General features: G+C 37.2%; 1 protein-coding gene across 6 annotated transcripts in view; it reads left to right on the forward strand.

The window, feature by feature from the left end:
* Positions 1-20,006, forward strand: part of MATN2 (matrilin 2) — a 68,037-nt gene that overhangs the window by 26,444 nt on the left and 21,587 nt on the right. For all 6 annotated transcript variants that reach the window (XM_052703280.1, XM_052703279.1, XM_052703281.1 and 3 more), the window contains exons 4-8: positions 3,379-3,501; positions 7,979-8,101; positions 12,000-12,122; positions 15,640-15,762; positions 19,497-19,619. In XM_052703280.1, the coding sequence (XP_052559240.1) occupies positions 3,379-3,501; positions 7,979-8,101; positions 12,000-12,122; positions 15,640-15,762; positions 19,497-19,619 (615 nt within the window). The remainder of the gene's footprint in view (positions 1-3,378; positions 3,502-7,978; positions 8,102-11,999; positions 12,123-15,639; positions 15,763-19,496; positions 19,620-20,006) is intronic.

Below are 20,006 nucleotides of genomic sequence, written 5' to 3' on the forward strand. Positions count from 1 at the left end.
AACCACTTACAAATCCAAGTTCAACAAAGAACTTAAGGTGCCAGCATTCTGTGGATTTCAACTTAAAGGACTACATCATGTTAGATAGGATCTGTAATGTTTTGTTGAGTGTGGGCTGTGAAGAGCATTCAGTTTGCTGAATTTTCATAGAATACCCCAAGTTGGAAGGAACGCACAAGGACTGTGAAGTCCATCTCTTTGCTTCACACAGCTCCACCCAGAGTTCAAACGTTTGACTAAAAGGAGAGTGTTGTCCAGACATTTCGTGAACTCCAGCAGCTCAGGACCGGCCCTGCTGCCCTGGGAAGCTTGTTTCAGTGTCCACCTCCCTCTGGTGAAGAATCTTTTCCCACCATTTAACCCGCCCCTCCCCTGACGCAGCTCCATGCCGTTCCCTCCAGCCCTGTCGCTGCCCCTCCGCTCCCTGTGAGGAGCTGCAGCCGCCATCAGGCCTCCCTTCAGCTCCACAAGGTGCTGTGGGTTGCACAAACCAAGGGACCTCAGTGCTCCTTGTATGTCTTGCCTTCCCTATCTTCACTGCCCTCCTTTGGGTGCTCTCTATTGGTTTTATGTCCTTGTTGTATCTTGGTGCTCAAATCCGTGCCCAGTGCTCGAGATGAGGCTGCACAGCACAGAGCAGAGTGGAACAAGTCCTCCCCTCCCCCGCTGGCAGTGCTTGGCTGTTGCACTGCAGGGTACAGTTGGCCCTTTAGGCTGCTGGGGCACACTGCTGACTAGATTCAACTTGCTGTTAAGAGAAAATTGTACCTTGGACAGCTTGGTTCTTTCCTGAATCAATTCAAGGCACCCCTATGGTCGCAATCTGCTAGGCTTCATGCCTTGGGAAAAGAACTGGACTCTTCAGTTGTGTTTGGACTGTCCTTATGTCTATGTATTCATGGTTCTTATGAAGTTAAGAGAATAATTTTGCCAAATGATGAAGCTGTGTGGGCAAGGTAAAAAGTAAAATGAATTAGCCATAGTTACCCTATGGATATCAGGGATTTCCCAGTCCTTAGCAATTAAATTCTCAGAAGAATCCATTTAAACTGTGCGGGCTTTCCCTGTGGTTTCTGCATCTGGCTTCTAAAGGTTCAGGCCAGGGCATCCCATGGACCTCTTTCTATTGCCAGTCAGCAAGGTAAATTAGGAAGAAGCAATGTCTTGGGAAATCAGAAGCAAGAGGAGTGAGATGAGATGAAAACTTAGAAAGGAAATGAATCCAGGAAAGCAGATGGAGATTAAATAGAAGAAGAGCGAGAAAGACAAAGAAGTTGGGCTGGAGCAGTCAGAAGCAAGTAGTCTTTTTTATCCTCCTAACATAGAGTGTGGTGTCATCCTTATTTTATGCTTGAAGAACAAAACCACAGAATCAGGGCTGAAACTGTCAGCATTGTCCACTATAAAACTTTGAGTGCACTCAATGGTCTGATTTTCTGGAACACTTTTAGCATGATAGAGTATATCAGCCACAACTCTACACCCATTACTTGCAGCTGAGAGCCCTGCATTCTTGCAAATCTAGTTGCAAGTATTTCTAGCTGAAAGTACAGTGTGTGAACATTGATGTGTCCTTGAAGATACTGATATTATTGACTTGTCTAAAGTCAAATAGGGAACCTGTGGCAAAGGTGGGGATAAAACCTAATTCAGAAGGCTCACATTCAAATTCCAAAACCAGACAATTCTTTCTATTATTTCAGTCTCTTGTTTTGTCCACCAGACAAACAACAAGTTCCTACAAGAAGTCAGGCAGAAGTTAAGCATACAACAGCCTCTTTCAGCACAGAAAAAAAATAATTGATATGTGAAGTTGGTAACAAGTAGCAGCGATATATTCTCAGAATGAACTCAGTTGCTCAGGGTGCTTTTTTTTTTTTCCTCCACTGTATAAGATTTGATAGTGGAGGTCTGAATGTTTATGGAGGATTATTCTTGGAGGAATATTATGGATTAATATGGTGAGATTTTTTTATATGTAAACTGTTGACATTTTTATGTTTTTGTCATATTTTAAGTGCCTCTTTGGTCATAACAAACTGTACCTGATGTTGCAAACTAGTGAAATATAGCCAGCATGAAACTTATGTTTAGAAAGTATCAGAGATCATGAACTTTACTTTTAGAAAGACAGAAGAATGAATAGACCAGTAATACCAGCAGGTGTGCATCCACAAAGATAAAATCACTTGTTTTGTTACAGCAGACAATGAGTTCAAATAAGCTGTTTAAGAGATTTGGGAATTGTGGTTTCTGTATTAGCAATAAATGCATAACTTTGGTAACTGTTCCAAGGACTCAATGAATAGTATGTATTGTAAAAACACTATTTTTTTTTCCGCAGATGTTCCATGCCTATTACATGTGAAGTTATTTATTAGGCTTTTATGGTGGCTGCTAGAAAATTACTGTTGAATATCTATTCCATGAATTTTGATGTTTGCCAGCCTAGCAATATAATGAGCACATTGGTCCCTAATTGTCCTTGAGAAAAAAACAGATTATTTTCCACACATTATTCTCTGAGAACAATTCACCTGTATATTATAGGAGTGACATACCAACAGTGCTCTAGTGGAAGAAAAAAGTCAATGAGATTCATTACTTCCCCACAGAAAATCTGATATGGGAAAAAATAATAGCTAGGTAATGAATTTGGCAGAATAGACCTGCTTTTTTTTTTCTTCCTGTCACAGTCTGTTGCATTTTACTATTTGCTATTAGAGACATAAAATATGAGCAGATTAAAAAAAAATAGGCTCAGGAACAGTTATACTCTAGAGTGTAGCTCAGCTCAGCTTCCTCTTATTGAGTTTCAGAGATGCTTGACTTCACTGTAGTCATATCTTGTCCAGACATTCCTCAAAATTAATAAACTGGCAAACAAGATTCTTCATCAGGTATTTTTTTTCCAATCAATCATTCTTTCTTAGTGTTGAGCTGTGGGTACTTCATTCAGGAAATTAAATGTTCTCTAGAACAATTTGTAATTAAATTACACTTATTTCTAAATTTGAATGTGGTGCCTGTTTCATTGTTTTCATGGAACCAATAAGTAATTAGTGTTTCCAGATGCTCTATTGTAATTTTTTGTTGTTTATATCTCTCTTCTGTAAGTAATTTCATGTCCAAAATGATGTCACCATTGTCAACCAGACAGATTATATATAAAGTCCTATTTTTATTACAAATAAAAGTATAATTCTGTTTGGTAAGAGTTTTTTCTATACTCAACTGTAGGCTTAAGCTTCCATTTTTGTCTTGACTGTTGAAATTTAACTCAGTTTTTTTAAAAGACTTCAGTAAAGTATTTTAAACCATTTGTAACAACAAATAAACAAGTCCAGTCATTAATAACTTCTTACTTTTTTCTTTCAGTGCCCCATATGTGCAGTATAGCTGAGCATCGCTGTGATCATTTCTGCATAAATACCCCAGGCTCCTACGTATGCAGATGTAAACAAGGTTACATCCTGAACGCTGACCAGAAGACTTGCAGCAGTATGTTATCTTTCTAAACTATTCTTTCTTGTGCCACTCAAAAGCACTTAATGTCAGTGGTTTGAGTTGGGTTCATAAAGAAGATCTGAACTCATTGTGTAATTAATGGTAATCACAAGGAGTCTAAAAAGGTGAAGTTGTATTTTGTGTGGTTTTTTTATGAAGTTCTTGCAAACCTTTGTCAAATACTTCAAGCTAAGTATCAAGCAGTAGTGCACTGTAGCTACATAAAGTTGCATTTGAGTTTTTTGATGTAATAAGTTCAAGAATTAAGCAATGATCAAAGAAAGAACTGTTCCATCATCTCGTATTAAATGATCACAACTAATTTAGTGACCTGTCTAGATACTGGTTGCTTTTCCTAAGTGGCACAGTAAGGGACAATAAACCACATACTACGAAACTGGGACGTAACTTGCCATTCTGGAAAACTTTATAAACTCTGCATGAAATACAACCTTAAAATCTTTCAGAAGAGAGTTTCAAAAGTCCTTGTGCTCTCATTTTTCTATAAAAAATCGTTTGCTTTTAAGCAATTGGCTTTAACTGTATAATTCATAGTAACATATTTCAGTTTAATTGTGATCTTTGTAAGTAGTATTTCTTTTGTCCATTTTGTCTTGCATCCTCATAATTAACAGCAGATTACATGAGAAAGACGTGCCAAATTTATTTCTCTATCCACAGTTATTTGGAATTAATTGTGAGGTAATAAGTTTTATCACTTGTGAAAATTACACTTGCTAAAAATGCAGTTCCTTACCCCACAAAACTCCATGGATTCAAAGCAAATTTGCCAAACCGATTTTAGTTGCAAGAATTATTTTGAAAAATGTCTTTTGAAAGAGATGAGAAAGCCATCATGGTGAGGGCAAAGGATGTCCCCCTCACAATATGTGATTTAGAGATGAGGGGAAGGATGCAAGCTCAGATCCTGCCCTTGTATCTCAACATCTTAATCAAGTAGCTTGGAATTAAGGGGTTCTTTTTCTCCTTTGCGATGACTGAAACAATGGGAATATGTCAGTGTCTGAGAGGACTCCGCAGGTTGACTATTAGACTTTTACATCTGTAGTGGGACACGGTTTTAGTAAGAGCCTCAGCAACTAGATGTGGGGTCCAGAAGATGTCAGTGCTGAAATTGTATGGTGAATTTTGCTGGTGTATGGAGACAAGTTCAGATTCCTCGGGTTGTAGGAGGAAATTGCTTTTGAATTGTTCACCTATTATAGCGTTGAGCCAGGGGATGAGCTAGTTTGAGGAATCATTGTTTTATTTGCCCTTCTCACCAGCATCCCTTATAAAATGTAGATATATGTCATACACAGCTGTCTGAATTATGTTTTGTGTTTTCCACAATTTGCTCAACATTTATTTGTATGTTTATTCCGGCTTTTGTTTCTTTAAGAAGAAGCAAAAAAATTAAATGTAATCTGAAATATTTCCTAATTATTGCTTGGTTTAGCAGCTGAGGCAAACAAGAATAGTGACAAGAACAGTTTTTAGACAGCCTATTCTCTATGCTTCCATGTATTTGTACTTCCAAAATGAGTGGTTGGAATCCCAAATGAAGGCTCCAACTCTTCAATCATATTTCAGTAATCTTCCCTAACTGCTTCTTCCCATTTTTCCCCTTTTAAAGTTCTTCTCATTTAAGAGTTTTGTATCTATTTCTTTCATCACTGTTCTGGAATTTACTTAAAATACAAAATCTCTCCTTTCTTAAAATTTCTTCTTACACATTTTTTTTCCGTCCTCACCCCTAACATCAATTTGGAAAATTGAATTCAGAGAATAATACTGCTAAAACTGGAAAATAAATTCGGTTCAACTAAGGGTACAAAATAGAGAAAATTTTAATTGTGAGTATGAAAAATAGTTTATTGTGTTCTGTTATATTTTGTTATATTTTCATTGTTTTTATTAGCCAGTAGTTCAGCTTATGGTCACTGCACTGCTGCGAATTACAGATTAATTTTTAAGACAGTTTTGGAATGATATGGAGTTTTCCTCCTGATGGCCTATGCATGATAGCATGTGTTGCTTTTATACAACTTTTACAATTCTCTGCTTTACTATTCATTTTAAAAAAATTTTGTTATGACAGAGTTTTCCTTATTTATCTATCACACATGATATGCTCGACTATGTACTTGTTTTGATCATCAACCAGATAGTAGTAGATTTGCTGAATATGAAAGGGACACAAGTCATTCCATGTATTTGTAGCCTATTGTTCTACATTACCAAACTATAAACTAGTTTTGACAATTGCACTCAAAATCTAAGATTAGACTATAAATCATATAAATGGTTTATATTAATTAAAACAGTATAAAAGCTCAGAGAAATAACAGAATTCATGAGTAAAGGGGACCAAAGCTGGAGAAACTGGGCTGCTTGTTTATGGAATGATGCTGAGCAGTAGTGATGGAAGAACCCGAAGTCTGTGACCATGTTACTTTAGAAGTTATTTTTCACCCGTGCACAGGGACAACATGTTCTTCACTTGACCTCTAAGTAAAATAAATCTGCATTATATTGATGTTTAGTGCAGTACATGATCAACATAAAACAGATATATTTATCTAAGTTTTGAGTGTACTTCTTAGCTCATTCGTGAACAGTTTCCTCACATGTATATTTTAATACTTACTAAATTAAACAGTGAATAAAAAATGAACTGTGTGAACATAAATATATATTCTTTTCAACTTTTGGAACTCTTTTTTATGTAGTGAGAGTACAGCATGTCACTGTTCAGTTCTTACAAGCCCTTAGCCAAATGACTTAAATCAGCAGTGAATTAACAGCTTTGCTCCAGGCTGAAGGGCGTTCCTCTTTTGAGTGGATGGTAGTTTTGTTACTTAATGCACTTCAGTTCTGCATGGAAGTCCTTCCCTCTGTATTCAGCAGTAGTGAGGCCACACCTCGAGTATTGTGTTCAGTTTTGGATCCCTCACTACAAGAAGGACATTGATGCCCTGGAACATGTCCAGAGAAGTGCTTCGAAACTGGTGAGGGGTCTGGAGTCTTACGAGGGGTGTTTGAGGGAGCTGGGATTGTTCAGTCTGGAGAAGAGGAGGCTCAGGGGAGACCTCATTTACAACTTCCTGAAGGGAGGTTGTGATGAGGAGGGGTTTGGCCTCTTTTGCTAGGCCACAAACAGGACCCAAGGAAATGGCCACAAGTTGTACCAGAGGAGATTTAGGTTAGACATAAGGAAAAACATTTTCTCTCTTTTTTCTCTCAGAGGGTGGTCAGGCACTGGAATGGCTGCCCAGGGAGGTGGTGGAGTCGCCATCCCTGGCAGTGTTCAAGAGGCACCTGGATGAGGAGCTATGAGATATGGTTTAGTGCTTGTGGTAGCAGTGGTAGTGGGAGAACAGTTGCACTAGATGGTCTTGTAGGTCCTTCCCAACCTTGTGATTCCATGATTCTATGAAAGAAAAAAAAGTGCTGTATTTGTGATTTGTTGCATTCCACATGAAAGGAAAAAAAAAAAAAAAAGAACTCACCTATCTTCCAGAACAAAATCCAGAAAAAAATGTTCCTTTGTTCAACATAAAATGTTCTTGCATTTGTGATGTTTTTTTTTTTTATTTAGATGGTTTTGCATCCATGCAAAAGATGGAAATCATTGAGGTGGTTTTGTATTCATGCAAGGATGAAAACCTCTTTTTTGCTCCTTTCACCAAATCTGATCTAACTTTTCTAGAGAAAAGTGGCTATGGCAGATAATGGCTGTTCTATACTCATTGCACTGCTTGTTTAGTTTCATATCTTTCATTCTTCTGTAGTTACACTCAAATCTTACGTTAATACACAAAATAGTACAAAAGAGCATATATGACTGAAAAAAATTACTTATTTTTGGATGTTTATATTGGAACAAGAGAGTTAAATTACTGTTTATGCTGTTCATCATGCCACACGATATGAAGCAGAGAGTTATAAAATAAAATTAGTGTTTGTTTGGCTAATGTCCTTAAACATGTTCCAGAACGTCGTTTTTTTTTTTTTGTAGCTGTAAATTATAATTACGTGTTGAGCAGTTTCCAGGCCTGATCCTGAGCAACACAAAGTACTCTGCCTTCCAGGGATTTCACTGGGGAAACTTGGGATTCTCAGAAAGCCACTCTTTTTGGTCTGTGTTAAAGGCAGACAATTGTGCTTCATTATACCAGGAACTGAACTGACCTTGTTTGCTGTAGTAATTTTGCTAATGAGACTTGTTGTTGGGAGGGGTAACTTGTATTTTGCATGAAACAGAAAAATGATAAAACTCAGAAATTAAATGTTCGTGAATCTTTTTCATTTTCATTTTCTTTAACAGAATATTGGCATGTTCTGTGCTAAAATGAGCTCAATTCTAAAGAGCTCTTCATAGCTTCCTGAAATTTATTTTCAATCTATAGTCAACCTGTGCAATATAGAAGGTCGAAGAACTTCATATTTGTGCCATTCTGCCTTGTAGCTCAAGACCTTTGTGCTGTGGAGAAGCATAACTGTGAGCAGATTTGTGTGAACACACCTGGGTCTTATGTCTGTCAGTGTTATGAAGGGTATGAGCTTGATGCAGATGGAAAGAATTGTGTTGGTGAGTATGAGCTTAGCCATTTGTGTTTATCTCTTGAAACAAACCAAAGAGAGGTCGAATGTAAAGTAATGACCAGTTTAGACCTGATAATGATGGGAAGCTCTCCTCTCTCACGAGTGATAAAGATAGAAGAATGTACGTTGGCATGTTTTTAAGCCTTTGCCTATAATTTCACACAGCAAGTAACACTATTGACTTGGATCTATGTACGTGATGTTTTACTGTATATCCATGCAAGTGACCAACATTGTACTGACGTGATATGTAATATAACAATTTTTCAAGGAAAACATTATTACCATACATGTATCTCACTTCTTACTTCTTCCTCATTAATATACAGTAAATATTTTTCAAATGTTAGGCTGTCACCCTTCTCATACATCCCACACATTTCAGGAAAATATTATCTTCTAGAATCAAATCATGCACTAACACTCATGCACACAAGCACACACTCATACATAATAACCTAGAGAGTCTTTAAAGAAAAAATGTTTAATTTGTTAGGTATTCTCTTCAGGCAAGCACTTAAATTCGTGCTTAATTTCAAGCACATGCTGAGTTTCCATGGAAGTAAATCCAAGTTGAATGCTTGGCCCCAAGTTTTGCCATAGGCCACCACAAATTACCAGGAAAACCAGCTTCCAACAATTTACACTTTCTTGTTTGTTTGGCTTTTTTAAGAACTCTAATGTAATGCAGTCTCTCTTTTATTACTTTCATAGAATGATTATCTTGCAGAATAATCCTATTTTGAGGTGCAAAATAGATACAATTTATGTATGAAATTGAAAATTCCACTTGCATTTCATTTGGGACACAAAAAGGAGGTTTTAATTTTTTTTTTTTTTTGAGTTAGAATAGCATGAAAGATAACATGAAAATTCATGACTTCTCTTGGCAGGTTCTTGTATCCGTGGTTCTTTTTACCATATATTTTCATCTGATATATTCATACTTAGTGCCATGAGCTGTTATTACTATTTTGTTCTCTTCCTGTTCTCTGAGGGGCTAATTTTTCTATTTAAGGACCAAAGGCCATGTTAATTGTTTTATCGACAAAGCTGTCAGACATTTACCTGGATGGCAGTAAGTAAATAAAATCTCACAACAGGAGATTACAGTGCATCCATTTAAAGTGGCCACTGAATGGACAAGCAAATTTGTGAAAAATGTGTAGATTAAGCAGTATTTTCAGCAGTAATTGTGGCTAGTAGAGCAGCATCATCTGCCTTTTTAAGCAGCGTTTCAGTTAGCTGTCTTTTATATGACCAAAATCCTGTCAGTTCTAGTATGGTGGAGATGAGCCCTACTTTCTCCATTATGCTGCTGAGCAGGCAGTCTTCTCAGTATTAGTCCCACTCTCTCCATCTTCTTGGTGTTGCTGTCTTTCCTGGCACCAGTGGACTGTCTGCAATGCTGCTGCAGCTGTTGGGCTCGGGCTCTCTTCACCTGGCAGTGATTTGGCTGCTGGCACCTGTCTGCAGTCCTGGCACTGACACATTTTTTGGCTTGTTTCTAGGCGTTAACTGGTCTTCCATTAGTCTCCTTTTCTCCTTCCTCACTTTATTTTTCATTCTTCTAACTTAACGTTTCCATTTCTTCCTAGGGTTTATTCTACCCTTTTTCCTAACATATTTCGTTCTCTTAAGACTAAAAACCTATGTAGACATTAGTAGTGATACAGCAATAGCAGAGAAGGGTGATCTGTGCTGCCTGCAGACTGGAGAGGACAACATGAGCAGCCAGAGTGCAGAACTGGTAACTGGAAGCGAAAGATGGCTCTCACAGTCTTGGTAACTACTTCTAAGCAAGAAAAACATGGTGGAGCAAATCAGGGGAGATGACAACTGGATTCATTGCTTGCTTGTGCAAAATACTCCTGTCATTCTTTTAGAAAAAGATTATATTGAAGCAGTCATGGTTAACATTAAGTGTTAACATTCTGATTTCAATATCTTGACAGTACAGAAATGAGAAAATAGTAAGACTTAACAAAAATGAGGAGAATATCATTCTGCATTGGTCTTTTATAGATTTTGTATATTTACAGTAGATTACAGTGCTTCAGTATATGATATGTAAGTTTATAATTCTTCCCAATTTTTTTAAGGAAGATGTAAGTTCACTGGCAGCTTACTTGCTGATTGACAGCCTGTTGGCAAGTTTCACTTCTAAGCAAGGGCTACCAAAATGAAATGTGAAGCTGAAAGTGAAATTAAATTGTAGGCAGATTAATAATGCCAGTCTGCAAGGCCAAGCCTGTGTGGATTAAGGGCTCAGTGAGGGAGTGGAAAGATAAATATGCATCTCCAAAACAGTGTTGATCATGAAGGATTCTAAGACTAGTTGACCTATTTTAGTTGTCTCTCAACTTCCTAATCATTAGTTGGGCAGTTACAGGTATTTTGGCAGAACTGCATGTTTACTGAAGTTTAAAAGCAAAGTGGAAGTGATTTATATGGACTGCTTCTTAGGGATGATGATGTATAGAAAAAAAAGTATGTATTTTTTGTGTACTTATTTGCTAATGTGTCTTCTAAAACACTTGAAGATGTGCATTTAGTTAGAATTTAAGAGGAAATCTGTCTAATTATATAACACTTTAGATCCTTGTAGTAGATACTCAGCAAATATGTTTTTATATGATGCTGTTTGGTCTGGAAACAGGAAGCTACTTGCCAGGAAAATGTTTTCACATGGTAGCCAGTAAGTAATCTAATTTGGCTTAATTCAGCTCAAGTATTCCAGAGGCTTAAAAGAAGCTCTTTCTAGGTAACTAACTAGGTTATTTACTTTCCTGACTAGATGACCTTCAGTATCTTAGTATACCTGAGTGTACATTGTTTGCAGAGAGAAGTCTATTACAGAGAAAAAAATTATTTAATTAAAACAAACTACTCACTCTTAGAAGTAGTTTGGGAGGGTCAGCAGCATAGAGTATAGAGTCATAAAAAGTATTACTCAGTTGGCAAAGATGGGGAAACTGTCTCAATAAACATCTGTGTTAGATACATTAAGAGTTGAATAAACTTGCCTGAAGTGGGCCTGGCAGCTTTTGGGGGCAGGACACCTGCTTTGTGAGTTGTCTTTGATTTCTTCTAGGGCCTTCAGTGTAAGGAAACAGCTTAACCTGTAAAGAAATAAAGCAAAAAACAAAATTAAACACAATTAATTTTACTTCCTTAGTGCTTTCATATGAGTGTGTCTGAGTAAACTCTGAAGTATTACATTAATACCCTTTTGGCAATCTATCTTGCAAATACGCATTTGTGTAACCCATGACCAGACTTAAAAAATATGTGACTAGAATAACAGTGTTTTATTTCTTTCCCACAAATGGCATTGTATAAGCAAAATAGCAGTGAAAATCAGCTGAAGCTCTCAGGCTTCATAGTTGTGCCTGATTTTACAGGATGATTCTGGAGCAAAGTAGAAGGTATTGCTATCAGTCTCCCATGTATTCAGGCTGCTGGGACAGGTCTTGATAACTAATAGAGCTAGGAAGGAATTAAAGAAAACCAGAGCAATACCAGGGCTGGATCTGGACATACAGAAGACAAAACTAAATAAAATAAATTCTGCAACTTCCTGGTCTACAGTATGAAGATCTGGACAGAGCTAATGAGCGAGGCATGGTTTCCAGATTTGAGAAAACACAGTGAGAAAGTTCCTGACAGAGTTGATAAATGTTCAGAAAGTAGGAGAAATAATGTGGGACTCGTGAAATCTAATTTGAAGTGCGCTGCTTTTTGCAGAAAGGCTCTTTTGGACAAAAATTATGTCAGCTTTTCCTTCTCTTGTAGCTACTGCGTGTAACTAGTATATAATTTGTATGTATAATAGTTCTAATTCTGTATTTCTAACTATAAATGTTACTCTTGTTCTTTTTCAGTTGTAGACTACTGTGCTGTGGATAATCAAGGTTGCCAACATGAATGTGTTAACACAGAGGACTCTTATTACTGTAGATGCCACCCAGGGTTCATTTTAAATCCAGACAAAAGAACTTGCAGAAGTAAGTTATTATAAGGTTTAATTATGAACAGTATGTACTCCTTCTTTCTAGTTCTCATTGTTCCTGGGAACACTGAATAGTATATCGGGTATAGAATATGATAGAGTGCCCTTGAAGCCAAATGTCATAAAAGTTAATAAAGCTGTTTTGAGCATTAGTTTGTTTTTATGGAGAGGATGTAGATGTAAAGGCCCCTTCTATGAATAGGCTCCTGTTCCAATAGTTTGAGCTTGTCTTGCATAGTCTCTTTGATGATCCAGATTTTTCATTTAGAGTATCATCTCCCTACCTAGGTGAATAAGGCTGTACAAGAGGATTTGTAATCATCTTGGCTGCTAAAATTAAACAGAGTGAATAGTTCCACTTCAGAAGAGACATTGCAGCCTATTTTCCTATGGATTTTCTTCCATAATGTATTCTTTGATACCTTGTGCCAGAGGTATCTCTGGGAATATGAGCAGCCTCTACAAAGCTTCCATGTTTCTACCAGGCTATAATAACTTCAGAGGTTTGCTCGTTTCTCAAATTTAATTGGCACTGGACCAACAAGTTCTGAAGTTACCGGTATTGGAAGAGATATAAAGTTAAAGCAAACATACAGACCAGAAAATACTCTTGCCAAGGCTTCCCTTAGTTCTCCATAGAGTTTAATGTAATAATGAACTTCAGGAAGTATGAAGGGAAAGCCTTGATATACAGTCCTAATTGACTTTTTTTCTTGTAAAGACAGACCATGGTAACTATACCTTATTTTGCATTTGTAGCTAGAAAAACCTCGTTAGTTTTTAGGTGAGTGGAATTGCTGACACCAGTGATAAATTTAGCCTGTTATCTAATAATGAGAAGAACTATTTTTTCTCAAAAAAAAAAAAAAAAAAAATCCTAAATATAGCACTGCATTTCTGTGTTTTTACCGAGGGCATCTTTATCTTAAGAGAAGATTGCTCTGGGCATTAAGCTTGATACCTGTTTCACTTAATATTTAGAAAGAAAATGTCTAATTCAAACTGTATATCTGACCTCATGATCCTGAAAAAGAGTCATACTTCCAGAAGGTGTCATACCTCTACTGTATTTTCCTTGACTGTATAGGGAGCTACATGTTTTGCCGGACCAGACACCTGATTTCTAGATAAACAATCAGAGAATTCAGAGAGATGAATTTACTTCATCCCCAAGGGACAGATTATACTTGAAACCAGTTCATGTTGCTTGTAGTTTGTATGAAGAAGCCCATTTGTCAAATATCTGTCAGCTAAGAGCTGGCTAAATTCTCTTGTACTTCCATATCCATATGTTTTGGAAATCTAGTATAGTGTAAGTGCATTCCACTGCCCAAGCAAAAATTCTTGCAAATTTCTTCAATTTAAGATCAGGAATTTTAATCAGTGTTTTCCAATTTGAATCAAACACTTTCAAACTGCATCTTTTACATAATATTTTATGTCTTGAGTTGTTTGTAGCTTATTGTCTGATCCTATGAATTGTTTTAACCTATTTAACTTGATGAGCCATAGACTCTGGAAGCTGAAAGAATGTTCTGTGAAAGTAGTATTTCCCACTCATCCTATTTCTGTCCTCTGCTTTAATTATTGGTGGAGATGGGACATTGGGCTATATAGATCTTCAGTCTGATCATGTGCTGCTGTTTTTGTGTTACAAGTATTAAAGCTTTCAAATGTTGGTTGGACAGAATCTCTGGAAGTCATCTATTTCAGCCTTTTCTTTAAAGTGGAGCTGCCACAAGAAGAGGTCAACTATAGTTTTGTCTAATTGAATCTCAGAAAGCTCCAATAGAGAATCCACAACCTGTCTGTGCAGCCAGTTTCACTGCTGGTCTGTCTTTCCAGTGAAGAACTTTTTCCCATGCCAAACCTGAATCACCCAAGTCAGTGATCCTTGTTTTATCATCTGACGCTACCAAGAAAGGTTTAGATCCACTACCTTTGTAATGACATAGTCTTCCACTTCACCATGCTAGGTAAGATCAGAATCCTGAAGTACTCTGAACAGGTCATGTGCAGAATGCCCTGGACAACGTTAGTAGGCTTTTGTTGAGCCCTCTTGCATTTATTGCCTTTAACTGTGTGGGGAAGTACTGTTCCAGAGCAATGTACATCAATGTACTCACCAGTGCTGAGAGGAGGAGCGATAGTAATTTCTGCTTGCTTCACTTGTGCATTCCAATGTGAAGTTTTCCTTATTTGCAGTGATTTACATTGTTGTCTTGAATTCAAGATCACATTCACCATAAATCCCAAGGGACATTCCATCACAGGTGCTACTCAGCTACTGTCATAGTCCTAGTGGCACCAGCAGTGCCACTGTGTACTGTGTAGGTGTACTGTGATACACGGTGTTCTGTGATAGGCTGTTCCTTTAAGGACCCTAACGCTTTCCAATATTATCTTGGGCTCCAAATGCGTTGGGCGAAATGCAGATGAGCTCTTAGAAGCATTGAAAATAAATAACAAGCTGGTTTGGGGGGAAAAAAAATCCACAGCAAACGAACATTAGTAAGTAAAGATGTAACAAATGATCCATCAAAGCTTTGAGCCAAGCTTTTCAAACTTTTTGAAAGTCTTATTCTAGCGTGATAAACTGTAATCAGGGATCTCTCTTAGTCTCTGAATTTTCATCTGTGATAGACACTGACCTGATAATAAGATCAGTTGTCTTTTCCACCACCCCCTTGGTAGACCAGATCACAGTATCAGTAAACAGGCCAGGGCCAATGGCTGCAGCTCCCAAGAGCTTGTGATTTTCTTAGAATCATGTTTTTTCTTTCAAAAATTGAAAGTAAGCTGCAGTGCTCATAGCTTCAAAGAAAAGTTTGAAAACGTAAATGTTATCGCACAGTCATTACAGATTTTTTCTGAGGTTTACTCCAGTTTTTTCAGAATGAAATAAAAGGAGCACAGCTCATCAGGGGACTCCTGCCAACACTGGCAGACTACTCTGTGTGAAGAGAGCGGTAAACTCAGACTGTTGGTGAGGAAGGCAGAGGTAATTCCTAGCTACTGGATTAACGAGGGGATTTCTGGCACTGCTACTGCTTGGTTTATTGGTGAATGCTTTCAACACGTGTAAAGGCTCAATTGCGTTAGATCACCACACATACAAGAAAAGAACAGTTCTTTCTCCAGGAAGCTAATTATCTCTGGGAATAATAATTTGCAAGTACGTAACAGATCATATCAAACTTCCTCTGAGTAAAATAAAAAGGCAGTTCTGATGAGATAGCATGTAGGACTGAGCCACGAAATATTAAGAAATATTTGATTTTCTAATTTCTGTACTGCATGTAGTGCATGTGTCTTTCAAGAATTCATTTAAGTATGCACATCTGGCATACCCAAATTTGAAACAATTTGAAACAATATGTTACAATAAGTTACAAATGGTGCATATGGAAAAAAAAAAGTACCTAAAGAAAAAAAAAATTAGGTAAGTGGTTTTTACCTAGCCTTCTTCTGGGAAATTATATTTATCAATGACCTGAGTTCTTCCCACTTAGGACCAAACTACTGTGCTCTTCAGGACCATGGCTGTGAACAGGAATGTGTTAATACAGATGATTCCTATTTCTGTCGATGCCAAGAAGGGTTTAGACTTAATCCAGATAAGAAAACATGCAAAAGTGAGTAATCTTTTGGACATAGTGAAGTTCATCTGCTTTCATTTCTTAAACCTTATGTGAATGCTCTCCTTTCTGAAAGGGTGAAAGTTTTCTCTATAATAAAGTTTGAAACAAATCTTCCTTTATAAACTCAAATTTTACCTGAGCCATTCATTCATATCAGAAAGATACCCAGTTTGCTGCTTTGTAGAGTAGGTTGTGTATTAAACATTTTTTAAGAGATTGGGTAAAACTTGAGGAGTAATAAAGGAACCAATATCAGCTCAAGACCAAGAAGTTTTTTACTCTTTCTAAAACTTTGTTGTTTTGTCTTACAGTGACATAAACAGTCTTCTTTAGTTTTTGGTTTTATTTTTAATTTCATCTTGCTTTCCAGTGTTGTTTTAGCCAAGAATAAATTTACCTCATTAGCTGTGAGTAAGTAATAGATTGTAATGTAGTTATGAAAAGCAACTTAAAATCAAACATGAAACTCCATACAGTTTCCTTCAAACTGTATAAACAGCCTCAGTAATGTTGGGATTATAAACCAATTATACATATTATTTACTTCACAAATACTTTTTGTGTTACAGCTCTTTCCAAGCAGGGATTCAGAGTCACACAGGTTTTCAGTGTAATGCTGTCAATAAAAGAACTAGCTTGATCTGGTGACACAGTCCTGGGGGGAGTGGGGAAGGGGAGGGATTTTACTGCTGATATTCTATGAATAGGAAGCTTGGTTAGAGCAATACAATTATTGTCTCTTGACTCTTATAGCTTGTATGTATTTTTGAAACTGTTTTCTTTCAGTCTTAGAGATGCTTTCTAAGAAGCATCTCTAAGAAGCATTTTCACACAGAGGGTGGTGACACACTGGAACAGGTTGCCCAAGGATGCCCATCCCTGGAGTCATTCAAGGCCAGCCTGGATGTGGCTCTGGGCAGCCTGGTCTGGTGGTTGGTAACCCTGCACACAGCAGATTTTAAGCAGTAGGTTTTAAACCGCAGGATGTTTTCAACCCAGGACACTCTGTGATTCTATGATTGTCGCTACAGTGCTGTTTGTACAGCAATCCATGCTATTCTCACTTTTAGTATTTATATGGTGTTTCAATACATCCAGATTTTTATAGAATGGATGTGTCTTGGTGAGCATAGCAGCAAAAGGACTGTATTGTCTCAAATTCTTATTGCCTAGGATTTAATTGAGAATTAAGGACAAACTGGGGTACTTTTCCTTAACTTTAGGGTTTTTTGAATTTGGCTGTAAATCTTTTGCCCTCTTCATAACATCAGGAAAAAAACCCCATTATGTATAACCAGACATTCCTCCTCCACCAGAGGGCATAGATTCTAATGACTGCTGGAGCAAGAGCGTAAAGTCTAAGCTCAGTCTTGCCTAGCCAAGTATTCAGAGACAGCTCTTAGATCCTCAAGTCATTATCAGATGTACACAGCTTTAAAAGTTGTGCAGATCATAGAATCTGGTACCATTTAAGGAAAGTGAGTCTTTCCAAGCTGTTGTACTTAAGAAACCTTCCTGGCTGGTTTGAATTCTTCACCATTTTTCTCTCTCTGTATGTAAATATCTGTGAGTTAGGTCAGCATGACTGTGAACATGAATGTGTTAATTCAGGAGAGTCATTTATGTGCAAATGTCATCTTGGATACGTCCTGCGACGTGATCACAATACACATAGAAGTGAGCATCTCGTGAACTGCAGCAGCTGTTACTGCAGTGGGGTGAGGTGTGAATAGAATGAGAAAATGCCCCTGAGTCCTTTCTGAGATCTTTCTGAGTTATGCAAACCTGTGTTTCTGTAAAGTCAGCCACAAGCGAGCTCTAGTAATGCTGTGGTAAGATCCCAGATTTAACACGGAACTAAGGCGTCATCTTCTCTAGTCCTAATAAATGGGAAAAGTTGTTCAGCCATGCTGTTTAAACTGCAGCACACGCAAAACTAACATATGTTAGAGAGATGCATGGAATAGAGATAGAATAGAGATGCACAGAAACTTCTTTCTTACATATGTTTACACTTTCATCAATCTGTTTGATAAAATGTCCTCTATTAATAAGAATGTCACGGAAGGACCAGCGCTGCACCAGAGAACACCAACACCACTGCCCACTTGCTGTCACCTGCTTTTCAGAAAATACTTTTTTTTTTCAGAGAACTATTTTGCATATCAGCTAAAATATGGGTAGCATTTTTGTCTTATGTACTGTTGACATATATTGCCAAAGGAATGCTGTCAATTAAGTTAAAAATAGTTTATAGGCCAGAGAGTATTATTTTTAAATAAACTATTTGTGATAAGGCTATATTTAAGGAAACTTGGATGTGTTGCAAGAGCTGAAAACATTTTAAGAATTATGTTTTTAGGCGATCACAAGTTGAATATCTAAAAATAAATGTATCATAAGACACTGGTTGTCTTTTTTTTTTTTTAGTCATATAGATCTTTCCCCTCTCCCTTCCCCTTATCATCCTTCTTAGAATTGTTGAAAAAAGAAATAAAATGTAATGCAACATACATGTGAAGAAATGTGCATTTACACTATCTTCTAAAACCTGCAAATAGGCAGCTGTCTTGAAAGCATGTGTTAAAAGATTCTGCATAAGAAACCAAAGCATTTAAATGTTAAAATTCACATTAGTGTAGGTGTTTGTATTGTAAAAGATGGCGCCAAACGGCTCTTTTTTTTTGGACATTTTTAATGTGATCCAAGAAGTTACACAAGCCTCTTCATGATGATGTAAGTCCTTGGAATAAGGAGAATGTTCCAGCTGGAACTTGCTTAAACTAGTAAAAACTTTCACCTCAGCTTTACTTGTTTAAGCCAATGTATCTCTATTTATGTATAATGGGAAATCTGGACTGACTCATCGCAGTCCTGCAACATCATTGCCTAGCTAAATAAACAAATAGATGTCAATATTTAAAATGAAGTTAATTGACATGAAGTGTAGGTTTGTTGTTTTTTTGTTGTTGTTTTTTATGTAGACAGCTACAGACGTGTCTGGTCACATCTGTGAATGATTTGCAAATAGAAACATGTGAGACTGTGCATGCCTGAAGGAACTCTGCTACATTTGATCAAGTTAAGCTAACGTGATTTGAGCCTATACAACTAAAAATAGTCATTAAGAAGTCAGGAATAAAATGTTATGAGAAAGTTCGCTATAAAGTTTTTTTTTCCTCAAATGTGCTTTTGCTCTACTTACAGAGTCAGCAGATTACATGGTACATCTGCAAGCGCACGTATCTCAGCCTACACCTTGTGCTGTCTGTTTCATACAAGATTCAAAAAATATTCAGTTTTATCTTAGTTAGAATCGGAATAAAAATAGGAAAAACAAATAAATGGTAGATGTTAACACACTCCCTTTCTCTCAGAGACAATTTTATGGTGAACAAAAGAGAGTCTTGCCTTTTAAAGAAAGAAAGTGTGATCCTGTGGGTAATACCAGGCAGAGCCTTGAGACTCTACTTTGTGTTAGTTTGGCAAGGGAAATCTGTGCTTTATCAAGTTTGTTGTTTGCTTTGTGGAGTTGCTGTATTCATTTCACTTAGGTGTTGTTGATTAATTTGGTTTACTAACATAGATGGGGATACTGCATAAATAAAAAAATATATACTGATCTTTTTCCCTTGCTCTGTAAGAGCATTGTGCACGAGCTACAGTTTTGTGATGTATGTATCTTTAAAAAAAAATGTGTTTTCTTCAATTATTAACACAAATAATAGGAGTGGACCACTGTGCAGAAAGCAATCACGGTTGTGAGCAACTGTGCCTAAATACTGATGACTCCTATGTCTGTCAGTGCTCTGAAGGATTTGTCATCAATGAGGACCTACGAACCTGCACACGTAAGTCATCTGAAAACATGTTAGATCTCAGCCCACATGGGAAAGGTTTCTGTTCTCACAAAGAGTAGAGGACGCACCTGCAGGGTGAGGGAAGAGATGCCATCCAGAGGGACATAGACAGGCTTCAGAGGTGGGCTTGCACAAACCTTCTGAAGTTTAGTGAGGTCAAGTGCAAGGTCCTGATCCTGCATCGGGACAGGATCTACTAGAAATAATTCAAATGCTATCAGAAAGAAATGCTGAAAAATCAGAAATAGACAAACTGTATTTTTAAGAACTTGTGAATGGGAAATCTGTTTTTCCTTTGTAGTAAAAATAGATGTGGGTTGTTTTTGTTTTTTTTTTTTTTTTTTTTCCATTCAGTCATTTTCCTCCAGACTGTAATTG

The sequence above is a fragment of the Tympanuchus pallidicinctus genome, unplaced genomic scaffold, assembly GCF_026119805.1.
Source record: "Tympanuchus pallidicinctus isolate F22 unplaced genomic scaffold, pur_lepc_1.0 scaffold5, whole genome shotgun sequence".
Classification (NCBI taxonomy): domain Eukaryota; kingdom Metazoa; phylum Chordata; class Aves; order Galliformes; family Phasianidae; genus Tympanuchus; species Tympanuchus pallidicinctus.